The 27,933-nt window shown below is 42.8% G+C and overlaps 1 protein-coding gene across 4 annotated transcripts; it reads right to left on the bottom strand.

Moving 5' to 3' along the window:
• Window positions 1–1,386: 1,386 nt before the first annotated feature.
• On the bottom strand, window positions 1,387–27,933 carry LOC121583934 (urotensin-2 receptor-like). 4 transcript variants are annotated; one of them, XR_006661613.1, is made up of 5 exons: window positions 27,341–27,933; window positions 22,190–22,917; window positions 20,160–20,547; window positions 2,266–2,346; window positions 1,387–1,864 (listed from the first exon to the last, which is right to left on the bottom strand). XR_006661613.1 is itself a non-coding variant. In XM_045224011.1 (4 exons), the coding sequence occupies exons 1-3, from the start codon at window positions 27,390–27,392 to the stop codon at window positions 20,161–20,163; spliced, it is 1,167 nt and encodes a 388-aa protein (XP_045079946.1). In that variant the 5' UTR covers window positions 27,393–27,933; the 3' UTR covers window positions 16,717–16,747; window position 20,160. The 4 variants fall into 4 exon arrangements, 1 of the variants encoding a protein (XP_045079946.1); XM_045224011.1 differs by lacking the exons at window positions 1,387–1,864; window positions 2,266–2,346 and adding an exon at window positions 16,717–16,747; XR_006661614.1 differs by lacking the exons at window positions 20,160–20,547; window positions 22,190–22,917; window positions 27,341–27,933 and adding an exon at window positions 16,689–16,729.

The raw sequence follows: 27,933 nt of genomic DNA, 5'->3' as shown, positions 1-27,933 counted from the left end.
GTCATTATGGGGTATTGTGTGTAGAGTGATGAGGGGGAAAAAAAATATTTAATCCATTTTAGAATAGGGCTGTAACGTAACAAAATTTGGAAAAAGTGAAGGGGTCTGAATACTTTCCGAATGCACTGTACATCCTAAACCCCCATCAGACATACAGTACAAATGTAGAATCTTAATATGACCCATTTCGTCGCAGGAGGAACATAATCGTGAAGCAGGATTGTATAAAATGTATAATTGCTGCCGGGGGGCAGCTGGGCTATACAATGCAGCACCATACCTAGGGGGCTATAGTTTGGGGTAGGCTCTGCAAACCAGCTGACCTCATCATCAAGTATCATCAAGTACTCTGAGCAGCATGCTTCGGCTATGAGCATTTCGAATTTGCGCCCAGTGATGGATAATTGTTTTGACACTTTGTATGAATGGTGTTGGTGTAACATCCTGTTATTATTTAACCAATCCAAAGGCTGGTGCCTACCTGCCTTCAAAGTCACCTACCTTAGTAGGTAGCACTTTTCCACTAGTTTACTGCCATTTAGGAAGGTATTCGAAGGCACAATTCACATTCCACCGAGCACGAGACATTTGTAGCCACATTTTAACCACTGTAGCAGAGTGAGCAACTAGTACTAGAAATGCGCAATTCAGTGAACAACAATCCCAAAATATAAATATCTGACACGAATAACAAGTAAGCAAGTAACAGAATCGATCTCCTCAGTACCTGTTAATGAACGAAGTTGACACCGAGCAGAATAATTATTGCACAGCACAGGGTCCTCTTCTAACATATTGCTGGTCTGCTGCTCCATCGTTGTGGACATGACAGGTAAGCTTGCGTGCATGATATCATGCAGGCAATTTTTTTAGATAGCTAAATAAGCTATTTTACAGAGTGTTTAAGAAAGATTAATAGCCAGAATAGTGGTGTTTCACTGTGAAGCTAATATGGCAATAGAGCTGCTTGTTTCCCCTTAATGAGTAGCTTGCATTGTGATTACTTCATTAAATTGTCACACCTGTTCATATTATTAAATTACACCAATGTTCAAGATAACATTGTTTAATATTCATTGATAACTAATATTGAAAGGTGATATAATGCAATCTAACTAGATTAGAAGGAAAAGGCTACTTAATCATAATGTAAACTAAATGCATTTGATAAAAAAACAAATACTGGCATGTGATAAAAGATAACATGTCCAATATAATTATATAAATGCATATCAAAACAGGAATATATATTTAATTAAATGCATACAGAATTGTAATATTATTGATGCCTTTCTCTCTCATTGCAGGGGATTAGACAGATGAACTGCAGTCCCCAGATGCCCAAGCCTCAAAACTAGAAACATGTGGAGACATCAACACTTGTAATGTTGAATAAATGTTAACATTTTTATTGGTTTTCCTGCATCTGTGCATGAGTCCTTAAAACACAGTCCATTGTATAAAATAAGTAATTCCCTAGTGAGGGACATGTCAAACAGATTAAGCTCCAACATTCATAAACTTGTTCAGTACAGGAGGGCTGTAGATGATGTCATCATGTTATTTTTGTATACACAGGACAGGAGTTTACAGGTACACTAGCAACTAATTCAACTAATTGTGGTCTAAATTGAAGACTTGCACACAGAAATCAAGTCTGTATTTTAGAATGAGCTTCTTAAATTACAATGTCCTGACAAATCTGCATGATAAACAATAACATGGGTGAATCTATTTCTAGCTAACATTGTGATGTTGTATCCTACTGAATAGTATCCTGGGAGATGGTGATTATCCTGGTGCCTGGAAGGTTCACAATAAGTTATTTATATCTGCAAGGTGTCAGGGTGCAATGTCCTTCAACCTGGAACAAGCAGAGACAAGGGGGGAGAAATTAACCTCACTGCTCAAATTTCGCTGCTGGTTCAAGTTGCTGAAGCCACAACTACCTTTATTAATGTGCAATCGTTTGGTTAATAGTTTGTATATTTTTTAGATCAAATTGTCTACAGTAAGAGTAGAACAACTTAGCCTCTAATTTTAACTACTAACACCAACCCCAATGGTGCAACACAAGAGGGGAAGGGAAAGTGTCAAGAGAAAGTTAGCTAACGTTAGCTAGTTGAACAGACACTGCATGCATCTATCTAGCAAAACAGACTCATCAACAGAATGCACAAATAACTTAGCTGGCTAGCAAGCCTAGATTGGACAGAACACAGCTGGTTGCTACATTTTTCATCAGATGTTGTTAAAATGTCTTACCTCCAAACGAGTCGGGCAGGACTGTTTTCTCCTGCCAAGCCAATGCAATGGAGTGAAACGCGATCAGGCGCACTTTAGTCCCTGAAAACAAATGGTAAAAAAACGATTTTCTACATGTCTTTAGCTGGCTAGCAAACCAATTCCTGATTTTAAAAAACTGTCCGAGTCTTCACAATTGACATATTGCTGAATCTCGATTAGTTAGTTTAGAGGCTCATCGCTAAACAGCCGATAAGCAGGATGAGATTGCCTGCTAGCTAACTATCGCATCTGATGTGTTAGCTAGCTAGCTAGCTTGGCAATGGGCTGATAAACAACAGTTACTCAACATTTGAAATGTGAAAATAATTTTGTGAATAAATAAACATTATAGCTACATACATTTCTGGAAAATGTTATCCCAAGTCCAATTATGTATTTTTTTTCGCTACACCGCAAGGTGTTATGGGATAGCCTCCCCGGCGAAGGATACATGGGGATTGAGACATGTCAATTTTGACACCCTGCCTAGAAATTCTGCCACAAAAGGCAGCATCCTTATTATCACCAGCTGATGTCTCGTTAACCATCAATATGCGCTAAAGTGTCTGGTATGGTAACTTCTTATCAAGATTGGGGGTCAAATCCACAGATGGAAATCCACACACCCAACAGATCCACAGATGACGCAATCTCTATTGCACTCCACACTGCCCTTTCCCACCTGGACAAAAGGAACACCAATATGCAGCCAAGACAGAAATATAAATGTGGTCAGAGACCCACTAAAGCAGTCTGAGCCTGCCTGGCAGGGTTGGTCCAACAAAGCCAAAGCTCCTGGATTGGTGAGCATAATATACAAGGAATTTCTCAAAGCTGCTAATGAACCTTGGTGACCATGTACCTAGCTGGTGGGAATTTTTCTGGGTTGCCCCCACCCAGGTAGTGGCAGTGCTGGCAACCCTAGCTGCAGGGGAGGGGGTCACACTCGGACAATCAGAGAGGGGGCAAATTATTGTGGCCCTGGTGGCGCAAAATATTCAAAAGGTCGGACTGCACAGAGACGCTTGATAAAATGGTCACAACGGGGGATCAGCGTGTGTACGTGTTTCAATGGACTTGACATTGGTTAATCCAATCTTCCCATTCTTGCTCAATTTTGCATGCCTTCTCAAAAAGCTACAACTGTACATACATTTGCACAACAAGTCTTCAGGGATGGAACAACTGTTGAACATCTGAGTTTGTGGTTGTTTGTGGGGAAAGGGTGGGGAGTGTGTATGAGTTTGGTGTGTGTGTGTGTGTGTGTGTGTGTGTATCCCACATCTGTTGCTATGGGGTAATGCTGTTAGGGACAATACAGTATGAATCACAATAATTGTTTGCCAAAATAGTAATTGCTTGCCAAAAAAATGTGTAATGCCAATCTTGGTTATAGATAACAATCCTTCGTATGAACGGCCTACATTATTACATTACATTATTACTGCCTAGATTATTACGCATATTATTCGTTAATTGTGGAAATAAATTAAGATATGCAAGATTTAAAAAAATATATACAGTATATATTTTTCATACAATACGATCGAGGTGAGAGCGTTGGAAATGCTTTTGCCAGTTAATCTGCTTCTGTTCTGTGGGAGGCACTGTGTGCTCCTTTTAAAGGATGGGTCTCAATCTCTCAAAGACCCTGGGATACAGGTGGACAGGGGTGGTCTGCCAGTCACTGGGACGACAATCCAGCTTGTAATGAGGGGAGGTTTTAGCGGGTGGAATAGTGGAGAACAATTGGAGGTTTACTCAATAGCAGTGCAAATACCATGGTACAGTTATATGGACACTCAATCATTATGATACGTTTTAATAGTAAGTTTACAAACATATACAGTGCATTCGGAAAGTATTCAGACCCCTTGACTTTTTCCACATTTTGTTACGTTACAGTCTTATTCTAAAATGGATTAAATTGTTTTTTTTTTCCCCCTCATCAATCTACACACAATACCCCATAATGACAAAGCAAAAAGCGGTTTTTAAAATGTTTGAAAAAAATAAAGACTGAAATATTCAGACCCTTTACTCAGTACTTTGTTGAAGCACCTTTGGCAGCGATTACAGTCTCGAGTCTTCTTGGGTATGACGCTACAAGCTTGGCACACCTGTATTTGGGGAGTTTCTCTCATTCTTCTCTGCAGATCCTCTCAAGCTCTGTCAGGTTGGATGGGGAGCGTCGCTGCACAGCTATTTTCAGGTCTCTCCAGAGATGTTAGATCGGGTTAAGTCCGGGATCTTGCTGCGCCACTCAAGGACATTCAGAGAACTATCCCGAAGCCACCCCCGCGTTGTCTTGGCTGTGTGCTTAGGGTTGTTGTCCTGTTGGAAGGTGAAACTTCGCCCCAGTCTGAGGTCCTGAGCGCTCTGGAGCAAGTTTTCATCAAGGACCTCTCTCTACTTCGTTCATCTTTCCCTCTATCCTGACTAGTCCCCCAGTCCCTGCCGCTGAAAAACATGCTGCCATCACCATGCTTCACCGTAGGTTTCCTCCAGACGTGACGCTTGGCAATCAGGCCAAAGAGTTCAATCTTGGTTTCATCAGACCAGAAAATCTTGTTTCTCATGGTCTGAGAGTCCTTCAGGTGCCTTTTAGCAAACTCCAAGTGGGCTGCCATGTGCCTTTTACTGAGGAGTGGCTTCTGTTTGGCCACTCTACCATAATGGCCTTATTGGTGGAGTGCTGCAGAGATGGTTGTGTTTCTGGAAGGTTATGCCATCTCCACAGAGGAACTCTGGAGCTCTGTCAGAGTGACCATCGGGTTCCTGGTCACCGCCGTGATCAAAATCAAATGACATTTTATTTGTCACATGCGCCGAATACAACAACCTTACAGTCAAATGCTTACTTACAAGCCCTTAACCAACAATGCAGTTTTAACCTCTACGGGATCGGTGTCCCGTATACGGGATGGTTGAGCTAACATGCGCTTATGTGATTAGCATGACTGTTGTAAGTAACAGCAAACTTTCCAGGACATAGACATGTCTTATATGGGCAGAAAGCTTACATTTTTGTTAACCGAACTGCACTGTCCAATTTACAGGAGCTATTACAGTGAAAAAATACCATGCTATTGTTTGAGGAGAGTGCACAACAACAAAAAACTTATCACGGCAACTGGTTTGATACATTCACCTCTGAAGGTAAACAATGTACTTACATTCAGTAATCTTGATCTGATATGTCATCCTAAGGGTCCCAGAGATAAAATATAGCATAGTTTTGTTTGATAAAATCAATTTTTATATTCAAATGTAGGAACTGGGTTCTACAGTTTGAACCCCTGCTGTCTCTGGCTCCCCACCCACCCTGCCCGGCCATCTAGAAGTGAGAAAAGTTAGTGTATAAGCTAATGATCCATCATGTATGACATTCCTGGGAATGTGTAAACTTACATTTTGTATTACCATATCATTTTTGCATGTTCTCTATAGTTATGTACTTGAAAATGTAGCAATTGACCAATACGGCAAATTTGGGCAGACTTGATACAATATTGTCCAGTATTGCAATGCTTCACTGGATCAATCAGAAACTTTGCGCACACACTGCTTCCATCTATTGGCCAAAATCTAAATTGTGCCTAAACTGCAATATCATATTGTGGCCTTTCTCTTGCATTTCAAAGATGACGCATGTTTTTTTGTTTTAATTATCTTTTACCCAATCTAATGTGTTATATTCTCCTACATTAATTTCACATTTCCACAAACTTCAAAGTGTTTCCTTCAAATAGTCTGGGTAGACATTTGATTAGATGTCTTATGGCTTGGGGGTAGAAGCTGTTAAGAAGCCTATAGGACCTAGACTTGGCGCTCCGGTACCGCTTGCCATGCGGTAGCAGAGAGAACAGTCTATGACTAGGGTGGCTGGAGTCTTTGACAATTTTTAGGGCCTTCCTCTGACACTGCCTGGTATAGAGGTCCTGGATGGCAGGAAGCTTGGCCCCAGTGATGTACTGGGCCGTACACACTACCCTCTGTAGTGCCTTGCGGTCGGAGGCTGAGCAGTTGCCATACCAGGCAGTGATGCAACCAGTCAAGATGCTCTTGATTGTGCAGCTGTATAACCTTTTAAGGATCTGAGGACCCATGCCAAATCTTTCCAGTCTCCTTAGGGGCCCTTCTCCCCCGATTGCTCAGTTTGGTCGGGCGGATAGCTCTAGGGTACAAAAACAGAAATGTTTTGGTACCCTTCCACAGATCTGTGCCTCAACACAATCCTGTCTCTGAGCTCTACGGACAATTCCTTTGACCTCATGGCTTGGTTTTTGCTCTGACATGCACTTTCAACTGTGGGACCTTGTATAGACAGGTGTGTGCCATTCCAAAACATGTCCAATCATTTGAATTTACCACAGGTAGACTCCAATCAAGTTGTAGAAACATCTCAAGGATGATTAATGGAAACAGGATGCACCTGAGCTCAATTTTGAGGCTTATAGCAAAGGGTCTGAATACTTCTGTAAATAAGGTATTTCAGCCAAGACAACGCAGGAGTTGCTTCGGGACAAGTCTCTGATTGTCCTTGAGTGGCCCAGCCAGAGCCCGGACTTGAACCCGATCGAACATTTCTGGAGAGATCTAAAAATATCTGTGCAGTGACACTCCCCATCCAACCTGACAGAGCTTGAGAGGATCTGCAGAGAAGAATGGGAGAAACTCCCCAAAAACAGGTGTGCCAAGCTTGTAGCATCATACCCAAGAAGACTCCAGGCTGTAATCGCTGCCAAAGGTGCTTCAACAAAGTACTGAGTAAAGGGTCTGAATATTTGTGATATTTCAGTGTTTTATTTGTAATAAATTTGCAAAAATGTCTAAAAACCTGTTTTTGCTTTGTTATTATGGGGTATTGTGTGTAGATCCATTTTAGAGTAAGACTGTAATCTAACAAAATTTGGAAAAGGTCAAGTGGTCTGAATACTTTCCAAATGCACTGTATTATCATAAATATAATTGAAACTTGTATCTCGTTATGGTAAATGGTGAAATAAGTATAGCCAGTTATAATTGTAATGGCTTAACAGAAAAGACAGATAAAAGAGACCGTCAGTATGTACTAACAGAGAAGAAATATAATATCTGTTGTTTACAGGAAACTCATTCAACAATTTTAGATGAAGTTGTGTAGAAATATGATATATACTTCTCCTATGGGCAAATAAACTCAAAATGAGGTGATGATATTAATTATCCATTTTGAGCCGAATGTGCAAATTGTTCAAACAGATCCGCAAGATAGATGGATTATTTAAAAAAAATTATTGGACCATAAATATATTTGGCTCATTAATCTATGCGGTCCAAATAATGATGATCCACGCTTCTTTGAAAATATATACACTACCGTTCAAAAGTTTGGGGTCACTTAGAAATGTCCTTGTTTTCGAAAGAAAAGCAATGTTTTTGTTTATTAAAATAACATGAAATTGATCAGAAATACAGCGTAGACATTGTTAATGTTGTAAATGGCTATTGTATTTGAAAACGGCTGATTTGTAATGGAATATCTACATAGGCGTACAGAGGCCCATTATCAGTAACCATCAGTCCTGTGTTCCAATGGCACGTTGTGTTTGCTAAACCAAGTTTATCATTTTAAAAGGCTAATTGATCATTAGAACGCTGTGTACTACTCCCTTCACAGAACAGCGCAAACTGGCTCTAACCAGAATAGAAAGAGGAGTGGGAGGCCCTGGTGCACAACTGAGCAAGAGGACCAATACATTCGAGTGTCTACTTTGAGAAACAGGCGCCTCAACAGTCTCAACGTCAACAGTGAAGAGGGGACTCCGGGATGCTGACCTTCTAGGCAGAGTTGCAAAGAAAAGCCATATCTCAGACTGGCCAATAAAAACAAAAGATTAAGATGGGCAGTCTGAGATATGGCTTTTTCTTTGCAACTATGCCTAGAAGGTCAGCATCCCGGAGTCGCCTCTTCACTGTTGACATTGAGACTGGTGTTTTGCGAGTACTATTTAATGAAGCTGCCAGTTGAGGACCTGTGAGGCGCCTGTTTCTCAAACTAGACACTCTAATGTATTTGTCCTCTTGCTCAGTTGTGCACCGGGGCCTCCCACTCCTCTTTCTATTCTGGTTAGAGACAGTTTTCGCTGTTCTGTGAAGGGAGTAGTACACAGTGTTGTACGAGATCTTCAATTTCTTGGCAATTTCTCGCATGGAATAGCCTTAATTTCTCAGAACAAGAATAGACTGACGAGTTTTAGAAGAAAGTTATTTGTTTCTGGCCATTTTGAGCCTGAAATCGAACCCACAATTGCTGATGCTCCAGATACTCAACTAGTCTCAAGAAGGCCAGTTTTATTGCTTCTTTAATCAGCACAACAGTTTTCAGCTGTGCTAACATAATTGCAAAAAGGGTTTTCTAATGATCAATTAGCCTTTTAAAATGATAAACTTGGATTAGCAAACACAACGTGCCATTGGAACACAGGACTGATGGCTGCTGATAATGGGCCTCTGTACGCCCATGTAGATATTCCATAAAAAATCAGCCGTTTCCAGCTGAAATAGCCATTTACCACATTAACGTCTAAACTGTATTTCTGATCAATTTGATGTTATTTTAATGGACAAAAAAAATCGCTTTTCTTTCGAAAACAAGGACATTTCTAAGTGACCCCAAACTTTTGAACAGTAGTGTATAATAATTTATCAAGCCTACAAGCAATACGAGACGATTATTATGGTGGGAGATTATAATACGGTTTTAAATATCTCAATGGACCGTAAAGGAAGTCACACTACAAACTATCACCCTTATGCACTTAAGGGAATCATGAATATTATGGATATATTGGAACTAGTGGATGACCTCCCGAGTGGCGCAGTGGTCTAAGGCACTGCATCGCAGTGCTAGCTGTGCCACTAGAGATTGTAGTCACCAATGGGGCGGCGTCCAGGGTAGGGGAGGGAATGGCCGGCAGGGATGTGTCTCAGTTGGTAGAGTGTGGTGTTTGCAACGCCAGGGTTGTGGGTTCGATTCCCACGGGGGGCCAGTATGAAAAATAAATAATGTATGCACTCACTAACTGTAAGTTGCTCTGGATAAGAGCATCTGCAAAAAAATAAAAAAAATGTATGGAGGCTTAAATATCCTGACCTAGTGAGATAGACATAGAAGAGGCTCAATCAAGCTACTCATCTTGACTACTTTCTTATGTCTCGCTGGCACCAAAAGTGTTGGTAGGAGACAGAATGCGGTCGGACCATCAAATAATTGGCCTATTCATTACTCTTACAGAATTTCCACGTGGGTGAGGATATTGGAAATTTAATCAAAGTCTTTTGGATGACAACTTGTTTTTAACCAGGACAAAATAATTTAAAACTCATAATATAATATACACTACCAGTCAAATGTTTGGACACACCTACTCATTAAATGGTTTTTCTTTATTTTATTTTATTTTTTTACATTGTAGAATAATAGTGAAGACATCAAAACTATGAAATAACACATATGGAATCATGTAGAAACCAAAAATATATTTAATATTTGAGATTCTTCAAATAGCCACCCTTTGCCTTGATGACAGCTTTGCACACTCTTGGTATTCTCTCAACCAGCTTCATGAGGTAGTCACTTGGAATGCATTTCAATTAACAGGTGTGCCTTCTTAAAAGTTAATTTGTGGAATTTCTTTACTTCTTAATGCATTTGAGCCAATCAGTTGTGTTGTGACAAGGTATGGGGGGTATACAGAAGATATCCCTATTTGGTAAAAGACCAAGTCCATATTATGGCAAGAACAGCTCAAATAAGCAAAGAGAAATGACAGTCCATCATTACTTTAAGACATGACGGTCATTCAATAGGGAACATTTCAAGAACTTTGAAAGTTTCTTCAAGTGCTGTCGCAAAAACCATCAAGCGCTTTGATAAAACTGCCTCTCATGAGGACCGCCACAGGAATGGAAGACCCAGAGTTACCAGCCTCAGAAATTGCAGCCCAAATAAATGCTTCACAGAGTTCAAGTCAAAGACACATCTCAACATCCACTGTTCAGAGGGGACTATGTGAATCAGGCCTTCATGGTCGATTTGCTGCAAAGAAACCACTACTAAAGGACACCAATGAGAAGAAGAGATCTGCTTGGGCCAAGAAACACAAGCAATGGACATTAGACCAGAGGAAATGTGTCCTTTGGTCTGGAGTCCAAATTGGAGATTTTTGGTTCCAACCACCGTGTCTTTGTGAGATGCGAAGTGGGTGAACGGATGATCTCCGCAAGTGTAGTTTCCACCGTAAACATGGAGGAGGAGGTGTTATGGTGTGGGGGTGCTTTGCTCGTAACACTGTCTGTGATTTATTTAGAATTCAAGGCACACTTAACCAGCATGGCTACCACAGCATTCTGCAGTGATACGCCATCCCGTCTGGTTTGGGCTTAGTGGGACTATCATTTGTTTTTCAACAGGACAATGACCCAACACACCTCCAGGCTGTGTAAGGGCTATTTTACCAAGAAGGAGAGTGACGGAGTGCTGCATCAGATGACCTGGCCTCCACAATCCCCCGACCTTAACCCAATTGAGATGGTTTGGGATGAGTCGGACGGCAGAGTGAAGGAAAAGCAACCAACAAGTGCTCAGCAAATGTGGGAACACCTTCAAGACTTTTGGAAAATCATTCCAGGTGAAGTTGGTTGAGAGAATGCCAAGAGTTTGCAATGCTTTCATCAAGGCAAAGGGTGGCTATTTGAAAAATCTAAAATCTATAATATATTTTGATTTGCTTAACACTTTTTTGGTTACTACATGATTCCATATGTTTTATTTCATAGTTTTGATGTCTTCACTATTATTCTACAATGTAGAAAATAGTAAAAATAAAGAAAAACCCTTCAATGAGTAGGTGTGTGTCACACCCTGGCTCTGGGACTCTATATGTTGAGCCAGGGTGTGTTCATTCTATGTGTTCTGTTTCTATGTTGGGTGTTTCTAGTTTGTCATTTTCTATGTTTGACTGAGTGACTCCCAATCAGAGGCAACGAGTGTCAGCTGTGTGCTGGTTGTCTCTGATTGGGAGCCATATTTAACTGTCTGTGTTTCACTTTGTGTTTGTGGGTTTTTGTTCCTTGTCGGTCTTTGTCACCGTGGACTTCACGAGTCGTTTATTGTTTTGGTTTTGTGCTTTAATATAATAAAGTATCATGTTCGCTCAACACGCTGCGCATTGGTCTACTTCGCTTCAAGACGATCGTGACAGAAAAACCCACCATAAAAGGACCAAGCAGCGTGTCCAGGAGCAGGCAGACTGGACATGGGAGGAAGCGCCAGGAAAGGAGATGGAGAGGCTGGCGATGGCCCAGGTGGGCAAATCGTGGTCCTGGGAGGACATGCTCGGGGGCAAGGGACCTTGGGCTAGGATTAAGGCCCTGGCGAGAGAGGAGCAGCGGCGTCAGCAGTGCCATCGTCGGACGGACGAGAGGCAACCCCAAAAAATTTTTTAGGGGGGGGCACACGGCATGGGCGGCTGGGCAGCAGGAGGCTGCCACGGGGCGATTTGGAGAGGAGGCCACCGGGTTAAGGGGGCCAGAAGGCAGGTGGGCGGAGCCTGGATGGAGAGCGGAACCAACTTCCCGTACTCAGGCATGGCAGCATGGGACGGGGCAGGTTCCGCGGTATGCGGAGCGGCGTACTGTGCCACGAGTGGGCCGGCATAGTCCTGTACGTCCTGTGCGAGCACCCTGCACGTGTCGTGCGAAGGGGGGTATGCAGCCAGGACGGAGTGTGCCGGCTCAACGCTCGTGGTCTCCAATGCCTCTCCGCGGTCCCGGATATCCTGCTCCAGTGTCATGTGCTGTTATGCCAGTACGGGTACACAGCCCTGTACGTCCTGTGCGGATGCCTCACACAGAGTGTGTGAGGGTAGGCATTCAGCCGGGACGGGTTGTGGCCGCTCTTCACTCCAGGTCTCCTATCCGTCTCCACAGCCCGGTTCAGCCTGTCCCTGCTCCACGCACCAAGCCTACGGTGTGCGTCGCCAGCCCAGTCCGGCCTGTCCCTGCTCCACGCACCAAGCCTACGGTGTGCGTCGCCAGCCCTGTCCGGCCTGTCCCTGCTCCACGCACCAAGCCTACGGTGTGCGTCGCCAGCCCAGTCCGGCCTGTTCCTGCTCCACGCACCAAGCCTACGGTGTGCGTCGCCAGCCCAGTCCGGCCTGTCCCTGCTCCACGCACCAAGCCTACGGTGTGCGTCGCCAGCCCTGTCCGGCCTGTCCCTGCTCCACGCACCAAGCCTACGGTGTGCGTCGCCAGCCCAGCCCGGCCTGTCCCTGCTCCACGCACCAAGCCTACGGTGTGCGTCGCCAGCCCAGCCCGGCCTGTCCCTGCTCCACGCACCAAGCCTACGGTGTGCGTCGCCAGCCCGGCCCGGCCTGTTCCTGCCACTCGCACCAAGCCAGGGGTGCGAGTCGTCAGCCTGGTCCAGCCCGTTCCTGCCACTCGCACCAAGCCAGGGGTGCGAGTCGTCAGCCTGGTCCAGCCCGTTCCTGCCACTCGCACCAAGCCAGGGGTGCGAGTCGTCAGCCTGGTCCAGCCCGTTCCTGCTACTCGCACCAAGCCAGGGGTGCGAGTCGTCAGCCTGGCAAGGCCCGTCGCTGCTCCACGCACCAAGTCTACGGTGCGCGTCGCCAGCCCGGTCCGGCCTGTTCCTGCCACTCGCACCAAGTCTACGGTGCGCGTCGCCAGCCCGGCCCGGCCCGTTCCTGCCACTTGCACCAAGCCAGGGGTGCGAGTCGTCAGTCCGGCACAACCCGTGCCTGGGTCATCGGTGCCAATTCAGGTACCGCTCAACTGCTCCACTAAGGAGCTGAAGCCTACCGCTTCTGCTACGTCCAGTCCAGCTCCAGCCGAGCGGGGCCAGACCGGACCAGGGGCGCTATGGGGGTTTGTTGGAGGGTGGTGGGCAAGCCCGGAGCCGGAGCCGCCGCCGAGGAGGAATGCCCACCCAGCCCTCCCCTGTTTTGCTCGTATTTAGGCGCGGTCGCAGTCCGCGCCTTTAGAGGGTACTGTCACACCCTGGCTCTGGGACTCTATATGTTGAGCCAGGGTGTGTTCATTCTATGTGTTCTGTTTCTATGTTGGGTGTTTCTAGTTCGTCATTTTCTATGTTTGACTGAGTGACTCCCAATCAGAGGCAACGAGTGTCAGCTGTGTGCTGGTTGTCTCTGATTGGGAGCCATATTTAACTGTCTGTGTTTCACTTTGTGTTTGTGGGTTTTTGTTCCTTGTCGGTCTTTGTCACCGTGGACTTCACGAGTCGTTTATTGTTTTGGTTTTGTGCTTTAATATAATAAAGTATCATGTTCGCTCAACACGCTGCGCATTGGTCTACTTCGCTTCAAGACGATCGTGACAGAGTGTCAAAACTTTTGACTGGTACTGTAGGTACAGAAGATCCCCTTATTGTATGAGACACCTTTCAAAACTAATCTTTAAAAGAAAAGCAATTTAGGTAAAAAATAATTCATATTAACAAAATAAATAGAGGGATTAACAGTACAGATAGATAGCAATAAAAACTGTACCATAGAGGCACATAATACATTAGAGGAAAAACTAAAAACAAATGGAGGAACTTCTTCAAGAAAGATCAAGTGTAATATATTATTAAAAATAAAGTGAACTGGATGGAATACAGTGGGGGAAAAAAGTCTTTAGTCAGCCACCAATTGTGCAAGTTCTCCCACTTAAAAAGATGAGAGAGGCCTGTAATTTTCATCATAGGTACACGTAAACTATGACAGACAAATTGAGAAAGAAAAAACCAGAAAATCACATTGTAGGATTTTTAAGAATTTAATTTTGGAAAATAAGTATTTGGTCACCTACAAACAAGCAAGATTTCTGGCTCTCACAGACCTGTAACTTCTTCTTTAAGAGGCTCCTCTGTCCTCCACTCGTTACCTGTATTAATGGCACCTGTTTGAACTTGTTATCAGTATAAAAGACACCTGTCCACAACCTCAAACAGTCACACTCCAAACTCCACTATGGCCAAGACCAAAGAGCTGTCAAAGGACACCAGAAACATTTGTAGACCTGCACCAGGCTGGGAAGACTGAATCTGCAATAGGTAAGCAGCTTGGTTTGAAGAAATCAACTGTGGGAGCAATTATTAGGAAATGGAAGACATACAAGACCACTGATAATCTCCCTCGATCTGGGGCTCCACGCAAGATCTCACCCCGTGGGGTCAAAATGATCACAAGAACGGTGAGCAAAAATCCCAGAACCACACAGGGGGACCTAGTGAATGGCCTGCAGAGACCTGGGACCAAAGTAACAAAGTCTACCATCAGTAACACACTACGCCGCCAGGGACTCAAATCCTGCAGTGCAAGACGTGTCCCCCTGCTTAAGCCAGTACATGTCCATGCTCGTCTGAAGTTTGCTAGAGTGCATTTGGATGATCCAGAAGAGGATTGGGAGAATGCCATATGGTCAGATGAAACCAAAATATAACTTTTTGGTAAAAACTCAACTCGTCGTGTTTGGAGGACAAAGAATGCTGAGTTGCATCCAAAGGACACCATACCTACTATGAAGCATAGGGGTGGAAACATCATGGTTTGGGGCTGTTTTTCTGCAAAGGGACCAGGACGACTGATCCGTGTAAAGGAAAGAATGAATGGGGCCATGTATCGTGAGATTTTGAGTGAAAACCTCCTTCCATCAGCAAGGGCATTGAAGATGAAACGTGGCTGGGTCTTTCAGCATGACAATGATCCCAAACACACCACCCGGGCAACGAAGGAGTGGCTTCGTAAGAAGCATTTCAAGGTCCTGGAGTGGCCTAGCCAGTCTCCAGATCTCAACCCCATAGAAAATCTTTGGAGGGAGTTGAAAGTCTGTGTTGCCCAGCGACAGCCCCAAAACATCACTGCTCTAGAGGAGATCTGCATGGAGGAATGGGCCAAAATACCAGCAACAGTGTGTGAAAACCTTGTGAAGACTTACAGAAAACGTTTGACCTGTGTCATTGCCAACAAAGGGTATATAACAAAGTATTGAGAAACTTTTGTTATTGACCAAATACTTATTTTCCACCATAATTTGCAAATAAATTCATAAATAATCCTACAATGTGATTTTCTGGATTTTTTTTCTTCTCATTTTGTCTGTCATAGTTCACGTGTACCTATGATGAAAATTACAGGCCTCTCTCATCTTTTTAAGTGGGAGAACTTGCACAATTGGTGGCTGATTAAATACTTTTTTTCCCACTGTATGTGGAAAAATCCACCAAATGATTTTTTGATCTTCAACATAGAGATGTCACCAATGATTCACCAAACAATATTTTGAAAGCAGAAGCGAAGTATTTTAAGCATATTTTTGCTTTTCAGTCTCCTCCATCTCCACTAACCAAAGTTAATTGTAAGGATTTTTTTTTCTATTAATAATGTATAATTAACACCTGTAAAGAAAGACTCATGAAGGCCAAATTACAGATGATGAACTTCTTGATGTATTTAAAGCTTTTAAGTCCGGGAAAACTCCAGGGCTGGATGGCATACCAGTTGAGGTATACCAAACCTTTTTTGATGTACTCAGAGGACCGTTATTAGCATGTTTTAACCACTCCTTTGAAAATGGTAGATTATCAGATACTCAACAAGAAGTTGATTTCATTATTGCTGAAAAAGGACCTAAGTGGTAAATATAAAGATCCAGTCCATTAAAACAATTGGAGGCCCCTTAAACTTCAGTTCCGTGATGCAAAGATTCTAGCAAAATGTATAGCGCATAGAATTAAAAAGGTATTGACCGATATTATTTAACCTAATCAGACTGTTTTTTTTTACATGGACGATACATTGGATATAATATAAGACAAGTTCTGGAAACAATAGAACACTATAACAAATCTGGGAAACCAGGCCTGGTATTCATAGCTGACTTTGAAAAGGCTTTTGATAAAGTACGACTGGAGTTTATATATAAATGCCTGGAATATTTAAATTTTGGAGAATCTCTTATACAATGGGTTAAAGTTGTGTATAGTAACCCTGGGTGTAAACTAGTAATTAATGGCTACTTCTCAGAAAGTATTAAACTGTCAAAAGGAGTAAAACAAGGTTGTCCACTGTCAGCATATCTATTTATTATGGCCATCGAAATGTAAGCTATTAAAAATCAGATCCAACAATAATATCAAAGGGCTTGAAATCAGTGCTTAAAAACAAAGGTGTCATTGTACGCTGATTCATGTTTTCTTTTAAATCCAGTATTTGGATCCCTCCACAGACTCATAGAGGTTCTAGATTATTTTTCTAACCTCTCTGGATTAAAACAAAATTATGAAAAGTGTACTATATTACGTATTGGATCAATAAAAAATACAACTTTTACATTACCGTGTAGTTTACCAATAAAATGGTCTGACGGTGAAGTGGACATACTCGGTATTCATATCCTGAAAAAAAAAGAAATAAATTATCTCACTACAATACATTTTAATAGGAAGTTAGCAAAAATAGATAAGGTCTTGCTGCCATGGAAAGGAAAATACCTGTTGATTTGTGGAAAAATCACCCTGATTAAGTCTTTAGTCATATCTCTGTTTACCTATTTGCTTATGGCCTTGCCTACACCTAGTGGCAGAAATTATTAAATATTAAAGCATTAGACCTCTCACTAAAGGCTTCAGTCATACAAAAGGTATGCTTAAATCCAAAATGGTTCTCTAGCAGATTAGTAAGAATGTCTCAACCCATGTTCAAGAATGACCTTTTTCCCTTTATTCAGATTACAACCTCTCACTTTTGGTTATTTGAAAATGAAATAATATCCAAAATATCGCTATTTTTAAAACAAGCCATAGAAAGTTGTTTGCAACTTCAGTTTAATCCACCAGAGAAGAGAATACATATTACAACTCAAATATAATAATTGATAAAAAAAAACTATATTTTCTGTAAAAGAAATCACTGCTGGGTGATTTAAAAAGTCATAGTCAATTCATCAATTATATAATAATACTCTTGGCAAAAATGTTTATCTTGAATTTACAATCTGTAGAAACTATGAGAATAGAAAGGTTCAGAACTTTCGTGAATCAGCACAGTTGAAAAATATACGGCAAATAGAAATCAAAACGGCATGGTTTTCAGAGATAGATGGGAGGGGTTGAGTGGAGCTGAAGGGTGGGACTAAAACTAACAAAATAACTCATTTAAAATATACTCTGTCCGTAAAATGTATTTAGGTTCAGAACTTTGGGAAACAGCAAAATTGAAAAATATATGGCAAATTGAAATCAAAACTGGATGGTGTTCAGAGATAGATGGGAGGGGTTGAGTGGAGCTGAAGGGTGGGACTAAAAACAAACAAAATATAACTATTGTAAAATATACTGTGTCCGTAAAACGTATATAGGTTCAGAACTTTTTTGAAACAGCACAGTTGGAAGATATATGGCAATTAGAAATCAAAACCGGATGGTCTTTACATTTTAGTCATTTAGCAGACGCTCTTATCCAGAGCGACTTACAGTTAGTGAGTGCATACATTTTCATACTGGCCCCCCGTGGGAATCAAACCCACAAACCTGGCGTTGCAAACTCCATGCTCTACCAACTGAGCTACACGGGACTGATGGGAAGGGTTGAGGGTAGCTGAAGGATGGGACTAAATACAAACAAACGATAACTATTGTAAAATATACTGTGTCCGTAAAATGTATATACATTTTAGTATGTATAAGCTGGAAGTAGAAGTCTAAGTGTTGTTGTCCAATAGTTGACTCCAATTAGGGGAGGGGTGGTAGGGTTAGGGGAAAATAATACAGGAAAATATATTAAAATATATATATATATATATTTTATATACTGTATATATTTACACAAATATATATATGGGGGATTGGAAATGATGCAGATCTATCTGCAATATTAAAGCTGATATTTTTTTAAAATTCTGTTAATTTTCTACAGCTCAGCGTTCAACACAATAGTGCCCTCCAAGCTCATCACTAAACTAAGGACACTGGGACTGAACACCTCCCTCTTTAACGGGATCCTGGACTTCCTGATGGTCTGTCCCCAGGTGGTGAGGGTAGACAACAACACATCCGCCACGCTGGTCTTCAACACGGGGGCCCCACAGGGGTGTGTGCTTAGTCCCCCCCGTACTCCCTTTTCACCCACGTCTCCAACACCATCATTAAGTTTGCCGATGACATGACGGTGGTAGGCCATTTCACCGAAAACGATGAGACAGCCTATAGGGAGGAGGTCAGAGTCCTGGCAGTGTTGTGCCAGGTTAACAACCTCTCCCTCAACATCAGCAAAACGAAGGAGCTGATCGTGGACTACAGGAAATGGAGGGCCGAGCACGCCCCCATTAACATCAAACAGGGCTGTAGTGGAGCGGGTCGTGAGCTTCAAGTTCCTCGGTGTCCACATCACTAAGGACCTATCATGGTCCAAACACACCAATACAGTCGTGGGGAGGCGATAACAATGCCTCTTCCCCCTCGGGAGGCTGAAAAGATTTGGCATGGGCCTTCAGATCCTCAAAAAGTTCTACAACTGCACCATCGAGAGCATCTTGACTGGCTACATCACCGCTTGGTATGGAAACTACTTGGTATACGGCCGGCAAGGCACTACAGAGGGTAGTGCGTACGGCCCAGTACGTCATCACCAAGTCATACTCTGTTCCCTCCGCTACCACACAGCAAGCGGTACCGGAGAGCCAAGTCTGGCACCAAAAGGCTCCTGAACAGCTTCTAACCCCAAGCCATAAGACTGCTGGATAGTTTTTGACCTCCTTTGGGTTACACTCACTGGACTCTACCCACATAGTCACACATACTATACCGACACTCCAACACACACATACACACACTACATACTCTCACACACATAAAACACACACATGAATATTGATGCCACCCACATTTACACAGACACACTTTCACACTCTTCACATACGCTGCTGCTATTCTGTTTAATATCTATCCTGATTGCCTAGTCACTTTTACCCCAACGTACATGCGTATATTACCTCAACTACCTCGTACCCCTGCACATTGACTCGGTACCACTACTCATTATTGTTATTTTATTGTGTTAATATTAGTTTTAATTTTTTTGTTATTTACAAAACAAATTTTCTCTGTACTTTTTAACTCTGCATTGTTGGGAAAGGGCTTGTAAGTAAGCAGTAAAGTCTAAACTTTTGCATTCGGAGCATGTGACAAATATATACATATTTTTAAATAACCCTGGACTGTCCATATTTGAAATGTGTAACTACATCAAGTCAATTGAGGGATTTAGTTATTTCTACCAGAAGGGAATGGGCCAGAATCAACATACGTGCACACTGAAGGAAGCGGCCCTAACCGCTAGACCACCCCAGGCCATGGTTGAACTCAATTTTGAGTTAATTCGTAACTTTAGGACACACTAGACACTTGTATGTCGTAGCCTATTGGAGACCAGTATCTATCTTGTGTTATTAAGCTATATAAAACAACATTGTTGATGTGTGCGGCTGCATTTCAGATACATTTTTGTACATTTCAATGTGGCGGTAATGGGAGCTAGGCCTAGAGTTTGAGCGAGTGAGAGAACATAATTTTGATAGCAAGCCCTGATCCCAATGCTGCCCCGCATGGAGAGAATGAGAACTGCTCATTTTCAGCCAATCACGGGGCTATTTTGAATTTCCTGATGCATCAGGAAAATTCTCTGCGACAAAAATAGTGATTAAGTTAAGATCCGAACATCTGTACATCACTGTAAATGGGTCAATTTAGGAGCAGACATGTGGAGATAATGTCACGATAAGACCAATAACAGACACCTCTTCTCCTATACCTCACAGGCTGCTGTTGTGGGTGGTGCGCTGCGACGGCGTGTGCGTGTGCGTGAGCACGAAACTCTCCGTGCACTGCTGGCTGCTGGAGGACAGCGACCTCCTGGGCGAGCGCTGGAACCGGTTCCATCGGTTGAAGTAGCTGCCCGCGGTCCAGGTGCGCTGGTGCTTCCGCAGGTACTCCTTATAGTTCTTGGTGAGCAGCGTGTAGAGGAAAGGGTTGATGCAGCTGTTGGAGTAGGTGAGACAGGTGGTCAAGTAGTTGATGTTGCGCTTGGCCTTGTTGGAGAGGTGGATGGAAGGGTGGAACTGACCCAGGAGCTGCCAGATCCAGAAAGGCAGGAAACAAGCCCAGAACAGCAGCACAATTGTGAGGATCAGATAGAGGACCTAGATAGAGAAACACAATATGGAGTTAGGAGTAGATCAGCTAGAAGACCTAGAGGATAGAGAAACACAAGATGGAGTTAGAAATAGATCTGTAGAGGACCTAGAGGATAGAGAAACACAAGATGGAGTTAGAAATAGATCTGTAGAGGACCTAGAGGATAGAGAAACACAAGATGGAGTTAGAAATAGATCTGTAGAGGACCTAGAGGATAGAGAAACACAAGATGGAGTTAGAAATAGATCTGTAGAGGACCTAGAGGATAGAGAAACACAAGATGGAGTTAGAAATAGATCAGCTAGCGCACCTAGAGGATAGAGAAACACAAGATGGAGTTAGAAATAGATCAGCTAGCGCACCTAGAGGATAGAGAAACACAAGATGGAGTTAGAAATAGATCAGCTAGTGAACCTAGAGGATAGAGAAACACAAGATGGAGTTAGAAATAGATCTGTAGAGGACCTAGAGGATAGAGAAACACAAGATGGAGTTAGAAATAGATCAGCTAGCGCACCTAGAGGATAGAGAAACACAAGATGGAGTTAGAAATAGATCAGCTAGTGGACCTAGAGGATAGAGAAACACAAGATGGAGTTATAAATAGATATGTAGAGGACCTGGAGCACCTGGAGCACATAGAGGTTGGAGAAACACAAGATGGAGTTGTTCAACAACCTTTCTGAGTCAAGATCACCTTCTGAGTCAAAATTCAAGCTGAGATCTACCGTTCAGATGTATTTTTAACATTACTCAAAAAATATAAGCCTATACAACATTGACCTATTAAAAACAGTGCTGTAGTAATGAGGTGTGTGCAGTAGGCTATAGGCCCAAAACATTATTACCGCATATTGACTTTCCTTGAATTTCCCTGCCAATGCAATGTTGTTCTTCTCAGGCTATTTAAATAAAATATATATATATTTCAACATTTAAGGTAGGCTATATGATCACACTGGTAATAGACCAGCTGTTGGATTACTTGTGAGGCACAGCTGAGTGAGCATAAATTAAAATAATTCGCTTTATTTATTTTACTGGGCTGATGGAGCCTGCATCTTATGGTCAGTCTCAGCGGAGGGAGAGGGCAGCAGACTCAGGGTCCTCCTCTCGCACCGCATTAGTTCCTCGGTTAAAAACCCAAGCCATTAATAATAACTATACAATCCTATCGATACAATTTCCTACTCATTCATTGCAGCTGCAGTGCTGCGAGTCGAAGTAGGAAGAACGCACATTTTATGGCTTATAAAAATATTTAAAGAAGTGTTTGACAGTGCTGAGTAAAAAACTTCAACGTGAACTCACTCGTAAAAACAGCAGCTCTTTGCAGTATTCATTGAGAGGAACGCAAGGCTTATCGTTAGGTTTTTTTATAGAAATGTTTGCCGATCAACTAGGAATGCGCTGTTGGCTAAGATCGCGATCGACCGGTTGGTAACCACTGACCTAGAGGATAGAAAAACACAAGATGGAAATAGATCAGCTAGAAGACCTAGAGGACAGGGATTTACATGATCACAGCAATCAATCACATTCATTTGTTTTACCAAAGGCTATTCCTTTGACATATCTAAATGATGGTTAGACAGAGGGAGATACTTCGTTTGATTGACATAGCGGTACTTAGTTTAATTGACTGACCTTTTGGTTGGGTAGTTTCTTGGTCTGTTTGAAGGTTTCTGTCTGAGAGATCCAGTAGGTACGAGCCAGCCCGATGTATAGAAAGCCAATGATCATCCCCGGAGCCACAATGCTGGTACAGAACAGGAAGGTGATGTACACCTTATAGGACAGCGGTGAGATGGTCGGCTGGCACATGGCCTTGCTCCCCACCATCATCATCTGAATGCTGAGGATCATGGGTAAAGTCAGGACCAGGGAAGCTACCCATACAAGCACCGCAATGGCTTTGCGGTAGCTCTTGGACCGCTTGACTGTGTCCAGCGGTTTCAGCACGGCAAAGTATCTCTCGGTGCTCATGATGGTCAGCGTGAAAATGCTGGCGTGCATCGTCAGAAAATCCATGCTGATTAGAATCCTGCACCCAACATCGCCGAAATACCAACCTTTCAGGAAATACGTGCAGACCACAAACGGGATGGTCAACAGATAGAGGAGATCAGCCAGGGCTAAGTTGATGATGTAAATGTACATGGACGCCGCGGAACGCATGGAGTGACACATGACCACGAGGGTGTAGATGTTTCCGGTGACGCCGACCAGACACATGAGGGAGAGAATACAGCCTATTGTGAAGGTGGCGGCGGTGTCTTCAGGAGAGGAATGGGTGGAGTCTAAAGGCGGGTCGGTGGCGTTGGGGATCCGCTCCATCAGGACCAGCAGGGGCTCCATGGATACCGTGGTCATCGCTACGGAGATAGAGGGGGAGGGGGTTTAATTTATTAAGATCCACATAAAACATGTAACTATTGGAAAAACACAAAAAATAATATTTACACACTATTCATATATACAGTGGGGAGAACAAGTATTTGATACACTGCCGATTTTGCAGGTTTTCCTACTTATAAAGCATGTAGAGGTAATTTTTATCATAGGTACACTTCAACTGTGAGAGACAGAATTTAAAACAAAAATCCAGAAAATCACATTGTATGATTTTTAAGTAATGAATTTGCATTTTATTGCATGACATAAGTATTTGATCACCTACCAACCAGTAAGAATTCCGTCTCTCACAGACCTGTTAGTTTTTCTTTAAGAAGCCCTCCTGTTCTCCACTCATTACCTGTATTAACTGCACCTGTTTGAACTCGTTACCTGTATAAAAGACACCTGTCCACACACTCAATCAAACAGACTCCAACCTCTCCACAATGGCCAAGACCAGAGAGCTGTGTAAGGACATCAGGGATAAAATTGTAGACCTGCACAAGGCTGGGATGGGCTACAGGACAATAGGCAAGCAGCTTGGTGAGAAGGCAACAACTGTTGGCACAATTATTAGAAAATGGAAGAAGTTCAAGATGACGGTCAATCACCCTCGGTCTGGGGCTCCATGCAAGATCTCACCTCGTGGGGCATCAATGATCATGAGGAAGGTGAGGGATCAGCCCAGAACTACACGGCAGGACCTGGTCAATGACCTGAAGAGAGCTGGGACACAGTCTCAAAGAAAACCATTAATAACACACTATGCCGTCATGGATTAAAATCTTGCAGCGCACGCAAGGTCCCCCTGCTCAAGCCAGCGCATGTCCAGGCACGTCTGAAGTTTGCCAATGGCCATCTGGATGATCCAGAGGAGGAATGGGAGAAGGTCATGTGGTCTGATGAGAAAAAAATAGAGCTTTTTGGTCTAAACTCCACTCGCCGTGTTTGGAGGAAGAAGAAGGATGAGTACAACCCCAAGAACACCATCCCAACTGTGAAGCATGGAGGTGGAAACATCATTCTTTGGGGATGCTTTTCTGTAAAGGGGACAGGACGACTGCACCGTATTGAGGGGAGGATGGATGGGGCCATGTATCGGGAGATCTTGGCCAACAACCTCCTTCCCTCAGTAAGAGCATTGAAGATGGGTCGTGGCTGGGTCTTCCAGCATGACAATGACCCGAAACACACAGCCAGGGCAACTAAGGAGTGGCTCCGTAAGAAGCATCTCAAGGTCCTGGAGTGGCTGAGTCTCCAGACCTGAGCCCAATAGAAAATCTTTGGAGGGAGCTGAAAGTCCGTATTGCCCAGCGACAGCCCCGAAACCTGAAGGATCTGGAGAAGGTCTGTATGGAGGAGTGGGCCAAAATCCCTGCTGCAGTGTGTGCAAAACTGGTCAAGACCTACAGGAAACATATGATCTCTGTAATTGCAAACAAAGGTTTCTGTACCAAATATTAAGTTCTGCTTTTCTGATTTATCAAATACTTATGTCATGCAATAAAATGCAAATTAATTACTTAAAAATCATACAATGTGATTTTCTGAATTTTTGTTAAAAATTACAGACCTCTACATGCTTTGTAAGTAGGAAAACCTGCAAAATCGGCAGTGTATCAAATACTTGTTCTCCCCACTGTACATATTCTTATATACAGTACAGTTAAATTAGATATTTAGAAAGAGGAGAGGCACTGTGATACAATATGTTTTTTATTTATTTGTATTTTAAAGCTAAACTTGCTTTTTGCCTGAGTAAACCTCTGGTGGCAGAGCATTCCATGATGGCATGGTTATATACATAACTGAGTGACGCATGAAATCTCTTTTTAGTTTGGGTACAGGGAAGAAACCCATAGTGTCGTGTCTGGTGGATAATTCTGTTTGAAGTGTAGTTGATGTTAGTTCTGTGTGTGCAGTTAAGGGCAAGTCGTACTGCTTTGTATGAATGGGTGAGTGGGGGAGGAGGAGAGGAGAGAGAAATAAACAAGGAAAAATGTGATCACTCCACCAAGACCACCATTGGCTCCATGGATACCGCATTCATCACTGGAGAAAGGAGTGGGAGTGGGAGTGGGAGTGAGAGAGAGGGAGAGAGAGAGAGAGAGAGAGAGAGAGAGAGAGAGAGAGAGAGAGAGAGAGAGAGAGAGACAGAGAGAGAGACAGAGACAGAGACAGAGACAGAGAGAGAGAGAGAGAGAGAGAGAGAGAGAGAGAGAGAGAGAGAGAGAGAGAGAGAGAGAGAGAGAGAGAGAGAGAGAGAGAGAGAGAGAGAGAGGTCCTGAAAGATAGAATTGGTGTTGGATAAACTTAGATTTTCTTTACGAGGACATATACAGGATACTTCCCTCCACAACATAACGTTCACTCCAAATCACAACTGATTTTGGATAAAATTACCTGGAGGATTCTTCCTACCAATGATTCTTGCTGACTATCCAGGAAACGTTCTGACAAACCAACAACCAGCAAAAGAAGCACAACAGAAACCTGAAAAAATATCATCCAACCTGGAACTGAGTAAGTCATGTTCGATCTGAAGCTACTTCGAAACCCTAGAAGGAAAATAACATTACAATAATCTTTAGAAATTTAACTTTATAGACTAAATGCTACATTAAAAGGCTACCAAGTTTGCTACGAAAGAACAGACCTGGCCTCAACTTCAATTTGCACTGAGGTGTGAATTGAGAGGTGTGAAAGCCCCAGAGCCCAACAGCGGCATCACAGTTCCTCCCCCACCCAAATGCAGAGGTGCTCCATGGCTTCCCCTGTGCAGAGGTCACCACAGTACAGTACCCCTTGGATATAGAAAATGACAAGGCACAGAAAGACCACAAAGAGAAGCTCCTCATGGACAATCCAAACCTGTTTCCTCCAGCATCTTCACAAGGTCCTTTGCTGTTGTTCTGGGACTGATTTTCACTTTTCGCACCAAAGTACACTCATCTCTAGGAGACAAAACGCATTTCCTTCCTGAGCGGTATGACGGCTGCGTGGTCCCATGGTTTTTATACTTGCGTACTATTGTTTGTACAGATGAACGTGGTACCTTCAGGCGTTTGGAAATTGCTCCCAAGGATGAACCAGACTTGTGGAGGTCTACAATCTTTTTTCTGAGGTCTTGGCTGATTTCTTTAGATTTTCCCATGATGTCAAGCAAAGAGGCACTGAGTTTGAAGGTAGGCCTTGAAATACATCCACAGGTACACCTCCAATTGACTCAAATGATGTCAGAAGCTTCAAAAGCCATGACATCATTTTCTGGAATTTTCCAAGCTGTTTTAAAGGCACAGTGAATTTAGTGTATGTAAACTTCTGACCCACTGGTATTGTGATACAGTGAAATATAAGTGAAATAATCTGTCTGTAAACAATTGTTTGAAAAATTACTTGTGTCATGCACAAAGTAGATGTCCTAACCGACTTGCCAAAACTATACTTTGTTAACAAGACATTTGTGGAGTGGTTGAAAAACGAGTTTTAATGACTCCAACCTAAGTGTATGTAAACTTCCGACTTCAACTGTAGATAGACAGGGGATGGCCTCAAAGACAGACCACAGACACAATATACTGCAGTACAATAATGACAAGATGAACATTCAACTCTCATAAGAATAATGCATTTTCTGCAATAGTTAACTGCATTGACATACTGGAATACAAATGTCAGTGACCTTAGATGCAATAGTGGCTAACTGTACTGTGGTTTAATACTGAGTACACTCTTAGAAAAAAGGGTTCCGAAACAGTTCTTCGACTATCCCCATAGCAGAACCCTTTTTGGTTCCAGGTAGATCCTTTTGGGTTCCATATTGAACCCTCTATGGAAAGGGGTTCTATCTGGAACCAAAAAGGGTTCTTCATAGGATTCTCCTATGGGGACAGCCGAAGAACCCCTTTAGGTTCAAGATAGCACCTTTTTTTTTCTTCTAAAAGTGTAGGATCAGGATAACACCATTTTGGAATCAGATTTCCTGGTCCCTCCTTGAATGCAATTCATTTGACAGATATTCTTTCAAAAATAATATTAATTAATTTACTTTAAGACACCTATTCATGTCATAAGTCAATGGTGCAACCTGTCAGTGATTTTAGTAGGCAAGATAATTAGGATTTAAATGGTTTCACTGTCCAGGTCTGTCTCAAACAGATCACAAGGTCTATTAATGTGGGCACAATCAGAATGTGGACACAATCAGGACAAAAGACACATGTCAGTACCAGGTATAAATGAGGCTTTTGTCTGCTCTGACAGAGCCCGGCAGCCTGTTGGAGTGCCAGGTGTGTGTGTGTGTGTGTGTTTGTGTGTCTGCGTCCGTGCATGTGTACGTGCGCGTGTGAGTCAGGGGAGTCCCAATGAAATGTCATTGAAGGTAGAAGCAAAGTCTCTTACCTTGATTGTAAGCTGCAGACAGACTGGCAGCCTGAACAGAAAGGTTTAGCATGTAGCTCCGTTATCCCGTTGAACCATCACCTAGCTCACTCTGGTCCCCAAACTTCACATATACCGCAGGTATGTCTAGAGTCAAAAAAGTCCACACAAATCCTTCAGGGAATCTGGTGATCCTGTGCATTTCAATTGAGATAAATAAAAAATCCTGGATCTTGTGTTTGGGTAAGAAAAATCCTTTGCCGTAACACCACTGTCTTCATAGTTTAATTTACCATAGTATATAGTCTCAATCAAAAGGTGAATGAATCCGAGATCTGAAAAAAAGGTGCCTTTTGAGCTGAACTAAAACTTATCCTACTCTCTCTGTCTCTCAGTGCATCTTGATAGTACCTTCCACAGGTTTGATTGACAGCTTCAACATGCCAGCGGAGAAATTGAATGTTGAGGCAGACAAAAAAAAACATCAGTAATGATTAGGAGAAAAAGGAATGTTTCCTCATGGGTAGTAGAGAAGGACTGAGTTGACAAATCATATTAAGCTATAGCTGGTTACGGAGAATACCCTTCACTGAGACACAGTGTCTGAGAGACGG

Source organism: Coregonus clupeaformis, chromosome 1, assembly GCF_020615455.1.
Source record: "Coregonus clupeaformis isolate EN_2021a chromosome 1, ASM2061545v1, whole genome shotgun sequence".
NCBI classification, from domain to species: domain Eukaryota; kingdom Metazoa; phylum Chordata; class Actinopteri; order Salmoniformes; family Salmonidae; genus Coregonus; species Coregonus clupeaformis.
Note: the sequence above shows the minus strand (reverse complement) of the source record. Positions and strands in the feature narration are given on the sequence as shown.